Here is an 11,964-nt window from a genome sequence, read left to right on the forward strand (position 1 = left end):
TCTCTGTCTCTCTCTCTCTCTCTCTCTCTCTCTCTCTCTCTCTCTCTCTCTTTCTCATCACTCCACAATAAAATAATTCCAAGGTCTTAAAACTCAATTTTAAAGACCCATTCTATTGATTTCTGCTTGACATTTTGATCAACGAAAATACAGAATGTCCTAGGACAATGAGAAGAAAAGCCAGAGGAGAAGAAACATCATCAGAGGGGAAAATAAAATATAAAGGATAGAAAACCCGATTAGGAAATGCATCACAAGGCTCAGCAGTAGGTGACTGTGTAGGTGCTGGGCCAGGAAAGTGCAATGTGGAAATTGAAACAGAAACTAGATTGTATCCACAAACTAATAGTGGCCATGAAAAGCAGAAAGGGTGTGTGTGTGTGTGTGTGTGTGTGTGTGTGTGTGTGTGTGTGTTTGTGTGTATACAACAACATACATGGCAAATGTTAATTTACATGGGTCTTTAATGTAGTATGTATTATGATATTAAAAATACAGTATTAATTTTGTCATGCATATGTTTATAACATGACAGACAGTTTGCCTGTGCTAATTTCTTACTTAGGTATTACAGTTGGATCAAGAACAACAATAAAATCCCAATAGTTATTCTCTATAAACTCAGAATTCTAGGTTTCACAGAGCTGATAAATGAAGAGTTAGTTCTATGCGATGCTTACACATGTGGAACATGTCTTCCTTATGTATAAATATTTACTTTCTCCACTTACAAAAGAACTGTCTCTACTTCTGTTTACTGCAGAAAGCAAAGCTAAATTACTTTCTTAAAACAAATCCTGTCACATTTGCCAATTTGCTGGGTTTATTATGTTTGATAAGTCTAGTTTGTCTCAGATTCAGTGATTATCTGAATTAAATTGCTCTTCAGTACACTTCAAGTAGAGAGAGGGAGACAGTGCGTTTTCAGTCTATAAAGTGTTGAACTGTCAAGGTGTCAGCAAAATGCACCCACGAATAAGTCAATATAATAAAAATGTTTAAATAGAAATATGCTATCATTGCCATACTTAGTCTCTCCAATACTACATGATGGGTTATGTGTTCTAATTAGATCTTTCTTGGACTCATTCATCCCATCAATATGTTTATGTCATTAGTTACCAGGACACCATTCCAGGTACTTGGTTATACCTATGAGAGACAGAAACTTTGACCCTAAAGAAATTACTGCAAGTGTGTACTAGCCATATGAATGCAGGCAAAGGCAGAAACCATGGGGCAAATGCACTTGCTCACATGATATAAAGTCATATGCAAGCAGAGTAAGAACTCAGAGTACTGGGGGGGTTAGAGGCCACCCCCAAAATGACCACATTCAAAGGGTCTTGGGTGAAGAAAGTCTCAGCTACAAGACACAACGTCAAGAGAGCACTTCACGGTGTGGCGATGTCAAGGGCCCACACATTGATTCTAGAATTATCCTGACCTGTTTCTGAAGGCCAGGGAGGGTTTATCTTCAGAGTCAGGAGGGTGAGAGGATGACATTGAGACAGTGGCAGAGACTCAATCTACCGGACCAGGCTCAGGAGTATGCGTTTTTTAATGACATCCTTTTGAGTATGTTTATTGAACATCCAGATTGAAAATATCACACTAGCAGCTGTTGTGGGTTTGGTCTGATGCTACTTGTATTATGTTAATCTGATCCATAAAATTACGTGAGAATCCACATGTTTTTACATAAGAAACAGAGGGAGCCCTTCCCCCAGTCTGTTTTGATTGTTAAGTAAGGGTACCAGCAGCCAGTGGGCTGGGCAGGGAGACAGAGGCAGGGGACCAAGGTAGGAGAGAGAGAGCCACCATGCTGCGGGAAGAAAGAGACACACCGGGCCTGAGAGGCGCAGGAGACAGAGAGATAGTGCCCTGTAGATGCTGGGAATACAGCTGACGGGCTGCAGGTCTGGGTCCAGGGTAGCAAAGATGGAATATAGATTTTCATAAGTAACTCAGGAATATCAGAGAAGGGTACATCAGTCATATGGAGGTTAGGAAGTGGCCCAGCCATTGAGCTCTTTAAGGAATATCCAAATATAAAGGTTTGTGTGTGTGTGTGTGTGTGTGTGTGTGTGTGTTTGTGTGTCTGTGTTTCATTCAGGAACCCAGAACCTTGGGGTGGGTAGCGAAGACCACACATAGAGCTGCTGCGGCCACCAGTATCACTTTGAATAGCATTAATTGGGTTCAACTACAAGCAGCAACACGTAAGAGCTACTTCGATGGCCTCTGGTGGTTAGTTTTGGTCCTCAGTTTGAACAGTGAAGGGATGCGAAAGGGATCAGTGTCACATGCTCAATGTGTCAACGTCACTGACACATGCTGAATGTGTTGTTGACATCACTGACGCATGCTCAATGTGTTAACATTATTTCCAGAGAATCAGACCACAAGGGAGAGGGTCTCATCAATGGAGTGTTCTCTTAAACGAGTGATTAACTAATGGTAATATTGATTGGTGGTCAAAAACTGAAGGTGTGGCCTGGTGAGAGGAAATATGTCACCTAAGCATCTCGTTGAGTACTCAGTCTGCTCCTTCCTACATCCTCTTCTTTCCCTACATCCCCTTTTTTCTGCTTCTTGCCTAGGAAGGATTGAAGTTCAGCCACCTCTGCATATGCCTGCCACTCAAGCCAAAGGGGGCAAAGCGAGCAAGAATGAGCTCTCTGAACCCATGAGCCCAAATAAATCCTTCTTTTTTTGTTTATGTCAGGTTTCTGGTAGGGTGTATCCAAGTAGCTAGTACTGGATATAAGGAAGAGATTCAGTGATGGACAGTGAGGACTGTGGCAGTCAACTAAAGGAGAGATGGCAACCTCGGTTAAAAAGTCAGTGCAAAAAGTTGAAGAAACAATCGGTTCTAAAGAGAAAGCCAGTATTAACGGGCTTGAGAAAATGAAAATTAGGTTATCTCCTATGGGAGAGACAAACAGTCCCAGATTCAGCAATGTTCAGATTAGCACAGAATGCACTTTAGGAGATCACTAAAGGCCATGTTCTAGAAAACTGGGGTTTGAGGTACAGTTAGGCATCCATTTGAATAAGCTAGAGGGGCAGTGGGATATGGACTCAAGCTGAAGAGAGAGAACTTTAAACTAAGTAGTGGAATATTTCTCTCAAATTGCCATGTAAAACCTACCGCAACAAGGAACCCAGGTCAGGGCATGGAAAGAAGTGGGGGATGAAGCATCATGGAGGGAGAATCACCCTTTATAAATGGCAAATGGTGGAACACTTCACAAAACAAAGCTGAAATATGGCATAGGAAGCTAATGTGTGTGTGTGTGCCTGTGAGTGTGTGTGTATGTGCATGTTTATGTGTGTGTATGTGTATATGTATATGTATGTGTGTATGTGTATATGTGTATGAACGTATGTGTGTATGTGTGCAATTGTGTGTGTAAGTGTGTGAAGGTATATGTATGTATGTATGTGTGCATGTTTATGTGTATATGCATGTGTATATGTGTATGTATGTATGTGTGTATGTATGTGTGTATATATGTATGTATATGTATGTGTGTATACATGTGTGTACCTGTGTATGCATATGTATGTATGTGTATGTGTATACATGTGTATATGCATGTGTATATGTGTGTGTTTGTGTGTGAATGTATGTGTGTATTTGTGTGTATGTATGTGTTCATGTATATGTGTGTATGTGTGTTTGCGTGTGTGTGTATGTATGTGTGTGTTACCTGAATAGTATCACAAGAAAGAAAAGCAAATCATATTTACCAAGTGTTGCTTTGCACTTAAGAATGATGGTGACTGAGAATCTACTACATCCTGAACACTCAATGTGATACTTCTACTTCAGAGTGAAAACAGAGACAATGCTTGTGACTCCAGGTATTCTTAACTCCTTAGTATTCAGTGACTTTTCTTTCTTTTCTGAAGAAAAAACTACGACAAGATAAATTCACTTGATATTTCAAGCTTTCCAATTATGTTCCCAGGGTCTTAGCCAAGAACCAATGGATCCTTCTTTATAAGCACATACAGGTGCATGTGAATATACATGCACATAGAATAAAAACACTGATTAGTTTTACTTTGTTTTTGTAAGCTTCATGAATCCCCACAGCAAAAGCTAAAAAGGATACAAGAAATCTTTGTATCTAGAAGCCAATTCACCTTTTCTCTGTGCTGTGGGTGCCTGGGGTACAGGTTTTGACCCATGACGTCTGTGTGTTCTTTACGCACTAGCTCACCTGCTAACATTCTGCTAATTTCACTGCCTTCTAATTGACTATCTTATGAATTCTCTTTAGAAAGGAAGTGCAGTACTCTGCATTGTGGCTCCTCCACCCACGAGTGTTTCTTTTGCCACCCCACAGAGGCAAAACAAACAGAAGCTGGGGCTCACTTCAGGTCAGCTTTGACTTCTGCCCTGAATTCTGTTTGCTTTGGTCTGTGCTGTTTCCACTGGTGACAGGCATGTCCCCATGGTCTTTTCTAAGTGCATACAGGCTCTACTTTGTAAATTGATGAGATGTGGATTACAGAGCAAGAGACAGGGGTCAACTAACTCTGTCCACATGTAGAAACCAGGAAAGAGCTAGGGCTCATGGGAAACCCACTGTCGCTTTTTTCTGGGCTGGACTCTGTTGTATGATATAACGGCCACATTTGCAACTTTTGACAGAGAAGCTCATCAGACAAAGGGTAGGCTTGGATATGATGATCCAGGTGTGGTTCCCTGCAGACTCTTCTAGTCCAAGGTTCTGCTACACTGACTCCAGATGAAATAATTACTTGTAGAGGAAATGACCCCAAACAGAAAGAAGGTAAAGAAGGGAAGGAAGGAAGGAAGGAAGGAAGGAAGGAAGGAAGGAAGGAAGGAAGGAAGGAGGGAATTTCCTCTGGTAAAATATCTCCCTTTATCCCCTCCCCCATCTTTTTGGTAAAGAGTACAAGTTAGGTTTTGTTTCAAAATTCAGCTTAGAACTTCCAAGCACTGTTATTAACATAAATTCAATATAGTTATTATCTTAGGAACATAGGCATCACTTTTATAGTATATCATCGATAATAATGTGAACAAGTTTAAAAAAATCATGGTGACAACCTTTTAATCCTTTCCGGAAACAACCAAGACTTTCAATAAGTCCATCCCAAATAAAGAGCAAGAAAGCAACAGAGAATGGGCATTCTGGAGATTTTCCTTACTCCTACGGCTTTGCAGACATTTAAGGTGATATTGAGGTTAAAACTGTGAAGAGAAAGCTCGGAATAGCAAAACACCGTGTAGAAAGATGCCCTGACAATCCATCTCTTTATATTTAAATGCGAATATTGCCTGATTTCTAACTATTAGGAAGACTTGGAGGCAACACATATGTATAATATCAGGTATTCAGAGAATATATATGGAAAACAGCAACTGACTTCTGGGAGAGAGGCTGCCCTTGTCTGACAGGGCGGGGGCCAAGAGACTTGACTCAACAAGAATGCACGTATGAAGAAACTGAGGTAAAGAGGAGGGCTAGAATAATGTAGTAGACACATTCTATACTATGAGGTTCCAGAAGAGACGGAAGAAGATGACCTCAAACTCATGGTAATCCTTCTGCCTCCATCTCCAACACACTAAGATGACAGATGCAAACCACCAGACTAGAGTTGTATTATTTTTTGTAGAGATAAAGACCAGGGGCCTATTGAAAAGTAAATAAATATAGTCTAGAGGTCCAGGATCAACATTAGTTGATCATTATTTTGGGTGCTTTATTGATAGACATGATGATATAGATGTAACATGTGTTTTATTGATAGCCATGATGATATAGATGCATATCAACCTGCTGCTCTCTCTCCCTAGAAAGAGAGATGACGGAGTTGCCTGAAACCCTGTCTCTAGATTATTGCCAGCAGACCTCTTAAAGCAGAAAACTCACAGGGGCTCCAGGTATCTCTTCTGAGGAGAAGCCCAGAACTATAGACCTGCCATCAGTTGGGTCCCCTTGTTTCTCTGTCAGGACATAACACCTTTCTGCCCAAGTAGCTCTGTTTGCAGAAACTGAAGGACAGATTAGCAAGTAGGTAGATAGCTCTTGATGAGATTTCTATCTCCCCATGTCCTCTTCTAGGTACCTATATACATACTGTCCACTCACAGGATTTGCACTTCAAATACTCCAATATTAACTGGAACTCAAAGGGTTAATGCATTCCCTTCTCAGGCTGAAATGCAACCTTAATGGCCTGCTGTTTATTCTTGGCATTTCCAGTCTCCCAAAGAGACAAGGTTACCTTGTAATCTCTTTGTGCTCATGTATGTGTGGGGGGTCTTATTGAGGGAGTAAAATGATTCTGACTTACCACATTCAGAGAAAGAAATCACAAATCAGCAGGCCAGCCAAGCACGATTATGTCACTGCTAACATTATTATATTTTCAATACGGTATTTCAGTAGGTTTCTTTCTGCATAATAATTTATCAAGAATTACCCAAATTCTAATGAGCTCAGAGAACTTTGGCTCCAATAAAATGAAGCCTTTATCGCAAATTGGTTGAACCCATGACTGCAACTTAATCATTCAATTGTACCTAAGTGAAGTTGCTTTTTGACTTTGTAAGCTTAAATTTCTGGGGGCTGAGGGGAGCATTTTCAAAGTTGGATCATTAAGCCTTAAATGGCAGGCTATTGGTAGGATAAAAATGAATGGGGTCAAAACTTAGGATCTTTGAAAGTAGCTACTGTCCCCAGTTCTAAGACACTGGAAAAACAAACCTTAAATGTTTCAGAACACAAGTGTGATCATGAGAGATGGGTCCAGTATAAACTTTCTAGGAGAATCTCTTGAAATTCTAAAATCCAACGAATTGATCATTGTATGATCAATTTCGGGGATGAATCCAAAAAGACTGTGTACATTTGTATGTGTGTGGACATGAGTGTATATATATGTATGGTCCTATATGATGCAGGAACATGGATATGTGCCTCTCTATGTGTGTGTGTGTGTGTATGCATGGGTACAGGTATGTTATATGTATATGCTTGTGTGTATATATATTTGTGTATGTGTATGACTGTGTATGCTCACTACCCATCTGGAACATCAGGGGAACAAGGTGCTTCCTTCCTTCCCACAGAGCCCTCAGCAGAGCCAATGAGCCAGAGCTGTGACTAATCCTGCTTGCTTACCTTATGGATCAAAAACCATAACAGTAGGTTATAAATGACTAATTCTTTTCTCCAGAAGAGAACACAATGAACAATGGTTTAAAAGTTGGTCAGAGCAGAAGATGAGTAAATTATGTGATTCTCTTAACATTTAAACATGATGTCCTGTATGAGATCATAAGACAACTGTATCTGAAAAGTTTCAGGTTATCTTAAAATATATTAAACAACTTTACTAATTGATCACTGTTGGGTTAACACTGTTTACTATCAAGAAAATGACATTTGACCCAGTGCTGTTAAAAATGGGCAAAAATTTATAAACTAAGGCAACCTCTAAGCTACAGAGACTCTGTCTCCTCAGATGTTCCAACAAGGAAAGAAATGCACATCTCTGTGGACAAAGATTTGCTGACATAGAAAAGATGAGTGGAGGTCACTTATTTTCCTGTCTCATACAGTGACCCAGGTCATGATGGACTGCCAGCCCTGGTTCATTATGTGAAACAGAGTAACATCCACATCAGAGAGAGAGTTACTGTGAAGAGAAAATCAGAAAATGCACTATAAAAAGTTATTATTGTAGAAAGTTCAAGTAGAGGAAAAAAAGGAAAAGCCAGGAACAATGAAAGTTTCCAAAACAAATTGAAACAAACCTGGGGAGATGGCTTTTCCTGTAATCTTTGTAAATGTCACTTTCTGTGTTACTGTGCATGAAGAGCTGAACAGAACAGGTGGACATACAAACTGTCATTCTTTTAAGGCTAAGAGTTGCGTTTCTTAGGAGATACTGCTACTGTATAGTAAAAAGAAGGCTGGCTCTTCCATGGTCCTAGCATAAATTCTTATAAAGACCTAAATATGTTCTCAAGGGAAGATGGAAGGTTCTGGTTATGACAATGTTTTCTTTACAGAGATCAATGTTTGTGATCAAAATATAACAGAAGCCTTTAATTCTTCTTTTAACCTCAAGGAGTCAGTCATGTGAATAGCCCTGTCAGAAGTTAACCCCACTAGGCCTCTACCAAGATACATACAAAAAGAATATTCAATTCAATTAAAATTATGAATTTCCGAGCAAACGTTGCTTTTAAGAGCCATAAAAACATTTCATAAACAATTGACACTCAGAAATTTAAGGAAATCAGTTCGTGTGGAAATCTGTGTAGGGTTTTCCCTCAGAATTATAAGCAATTCCAGAACAAAATTTATCTTCATTCTGTCCATGAGCGTTGAGAAGATAGAATTCATAGGTCAAGAGTGACTCTAAGAGAAGTCTCTCATTTCCTTCAGTTGAAAGGTATTTTTCAAGTGGGTATAAAAGATGCCTAAATTAACCTCACCTTCAGAGATATCACACTAAAGACAGGCAAACACTGAGTGATAGCATGTTTGTCCTGTAACAGGCAGCCAGGACTGTGAAGCTTGCTAGCTGCAAGTCTTCAAAAAAACAAAAAAACCAGTCTAGTTCACCGAACACAATTGTCTAACCCAGGGTGAATGGCAAATGCCTTTCTTAATAGGTAGACCACTTAAGTGACTTTAGTGTTTGAAGTTACAACAAAGAGTTTCAGGGGCTGCCTAATTGTGGCTAAGATAACTGTACAGCTCAGTGTTCCGTGATGTGGTAACTGGAAAACAGTGCTTTGTGAGCCTGGCCCCAGCAACAATGGCACAAAACAGCCCAGAAGGTGCAGCGGGCGTGAGTAAGTCCTGGTGGAATGTGGATCTCTACATGGGGCAGCAACAGAAGACTGAGATCAGAATATTAGGTAAGTATTTTCAGACAGCAAATGCAATTTAAGCTATGGAAGTTCTTGCCTAAGGTGGACCATGACAGGGTAAACACTAGCCCACATGTTGTAGGATAGAGAGTAACTGACCCCATCAGATAAAATGAGAGAAATGTAGTTAACAAATAATTCAAAGTCCCATGGGTAACTGAATGAAATAGGTTTTACATTTGTTTCTAGGATGTTTACAATATAAAATGCTATGCCCTCCAGAGAAAAATTCAAGAGAATGATAGATTTCTTCCCAGGTAAGAAAAATAATTTAATCCTGGACCCAACTGTTGTATCCAGACAGATACTACTTGAAGGTAGAGTACTGGCCCATGTACTACATCCTTGGACAGTAGGTTTTTAGTGCTCAGCAGATACCGTACATCCTGACCCTATGGGAAGGGTGATACTTGTTGCCTTTGTATTGTTTGAGACAAGGTCTTATGTAACCCAAGCAAGCCTGGAGCACGCACCTCACCTCCACCTCTGGGTAATGGAATCACACATCACTAGATTCTGATACTGGACTTTTCATGATGGTATCATTTACTCTCCAAATCTCTAAGACATTAAGTGCTATCAGGAAAGGCAGTTCAAAATGGACAAAGTTCATGTCTCTAGTGAATATTAGAAAAGTCTGGTGATTAATTTCCTCACTCACTACCATGGCAGGCACCTTTCTTATTAATGTCCTCTAACATTGTAAATAGAGAATAAAAATGGACATGGTTTCCCCAGGCAATACCACCGTAAGGTCTGCCACACACTGGTTCTTTGCGCCCTCTATGCCCTTCTAGGATTAAGTACAAACAGCTGTCAAGAGAACTTCTGAGTTTCTAACCAAAACCCAGCTGTAGCTTTCTGCTGGGTCCTTGCACCTACCCCACTAGGAATGTCTACAGGTTCATCTTCAACACTAAAGCATGAGGCAGTGAAGTAGCCATCTATGATGAGCCCTCCTAGGCATGAGGTAGATATTGCTGGCAGCTTCCTTAGAGATGCTGCCAGACAAGGTCTGGTCTGTGACAGAGCCACCACTTGAAAGCTGCACCACACAGACAACATATAGAAAATTAGGCCAGAAGTGACTTCCAGCTTGGGGGGTCACCTCCATTACATCATATCAGGCTGAGAAATGACGGACTCTAAGTGGGAGGATGCTGAAATGCTGATCTCTGACCTGGATCTGCTGCTGAAGCAAGTTGATTTTGTGTTGTTGCTGCAGAAGCTGCTGCTGCTGCCTCGCGATCTGTGGAGAAAGAGAGAACACTGACAACACAGGGTAGGGAAGACCAACCTGCTGCCCACCGCAGTCGGATCTGACACCAGCTGAAAGATGGAAGCACTGCCCTTCCATGAGCTGAGTTGTCAGCATGTCGTCCTTAAGGAGGATCAAGAGAGACATTCAGTCTCGGCAACCACTTACACCTTGTTTAAAGCCTAAATGGTGCCTCGTCTCAGTAAGACATCGGAGGGTTTCAATTATTATTCTCCATAGCGATGTATCAACAACACTGCCAATCATTCTGTAGAGAAAGCGTTTTTGCCAATAAGAGGGGTTTGTAGGAGGGAGTTCAGAGTAGCCCTAGGTATCAAAGATACTAGTCCCATCAATGAGGTTCTGGGCTCTGGTTCTGGTCTCATTTTGGCCTCGCACAAGCTTCTTAAGCAGCAGTCCTCCACCTCCTCTTGTAATCTGCACACTGATGTCACCTCTATCTCTCCCTTTCAGAATGTGTCTTCCATACCCTTTCAATCCAATTAGAAGTCCACCCTCCAGTGCTTTTTGTCTTAAGTTTTCTTTCCTGGATCTATGACCCAACACTCTCTTGTTTCGATTCTACACCACAATGACATGTGTCACTCTTCAAAGATTTAATGTACATGTTTTCCCTTCTTGTCCACCTTCATACATGTACCAACTGTGTCTGTGCTCATTCTCATGACCAGCACTTGTGTTCCAAGCTTCAGACACATCTATCCATGCACATACTCAACACGTATTCAAGGCTGCTTCAACTTCAACAGGTCTAACATTAGTAGAGGTTCAGAACTGTGTATGATTGCCTTGGGGATTTTCCAACTGAGGGAAGAGCAGTCACATCCCACTTACATGAACTCGGCCTATTTTATGTGAATTCAGTATTACTAACACTGCAAGCTATGACTCCACGGGACTCTATTTGTTTAGCAACTACCTATTCGTAGGAAACACCTAAGAATGCGGTGGAGTAGACCATGTGCATGTTTGTGCACATCTGCCAAATATGAGTGCATATTTGCAAGACCAAGAGGTGTAGCGATGGTTTCACATACTATGGTATTTAAAGGAAACTCAAGAAAAGCAGCCTCAGACCCCTAGACAACTCTACATCATAGACTTAGAAGGAAGGCTGGATTCTCCTGTATCACTTTTATTACACAACTCTTTCCTTTAACTTCTATATTAGAAAGTTGAGAATAAAAGGTAAAAGGAAGGGTGGGTCTCCATGACAACAGAACTGACTCTGTCATTCCTCACAGCCCTCATGGCTACCTCATAGAACAGAGCATTTCTTCTCTTCCGAAGGCAAGTAAAAGGAAAGGTGGGGTTTTATGTGCTTATTTCTTTGTTTGAAGAATATAATTCCTCTACTGAGGTTTGGTTGTCTCTAATATAGCATCTCCTCATCTGACACTATTTCCTTACAATGGTACCACAAGAAACATGTCAAGAATCTGACCATTTAAACCTCTCTCCTGGCTCCTGTTCTAAGCCAGAATCTAAGCTAGATGGATGTAACAACCCCCTATTCATTGTTCTTTGGTTTCTGCTCTTTCTTCCCCCAGTCTATTATAAGCTAGTGTCCATATATAGATTTTTTAAAGACATAGCATGTCATGCTATTCATCTTTTCAAAACCCTTTTGCCCCACTCAAGAGTACAAGGCAAGGCAGAGAACACACCCTGACTGCAAGCCCATAGAGTTTGCCCTCCTGCTTCTCCCTGTCCTAGAGTCTGCTCTCCTGCTTCTCCCTGTCCTAGAGTC

At 40.8% G+C, this 11,964-nt stretch overlaps 1 protein-coding gene across 16 annotated transcripts in view; it reads right to left on the reverse strand.

Annotated features, from left to right (window-relative positions):
• Sox5 (SRY-box transcription factor 5) overlaps window positions 1–11,964 on the reverse strand; it is a 943,592-nt gene that overhangs the window by 175,629 nt on the left and 755,999 nt on the right. For all 16 annotated transcript variants that reach the window (XM_029534576.1, XM_029534569.1, XM_029534568.1 and 13 more), the window contains one exon: window positions 10,116–10,184. In XM_029534576.1, coding sequence (XP_029390436.1) covers window positions 10,116–10,184 — 69 coding nt within the window. The remainder of the gene's footprint in view (window positions 1–10,115; window positions 10,185–11,964) is intronic.

The sequence above is a fragment of the Mus pahari genome, chromosome 2 (genome assembly GCF_900095145.1).
Source record: "Mus pahari chromosome 2, PAHARI_EIJ_v1.1, whole genome shotgun sequence".
NCBI classification, from domain to species: Eukaryota; Metazoa; Chordata; class Mammalia; order Rodentia; family Muridae; genus Mus; species Mus pahari.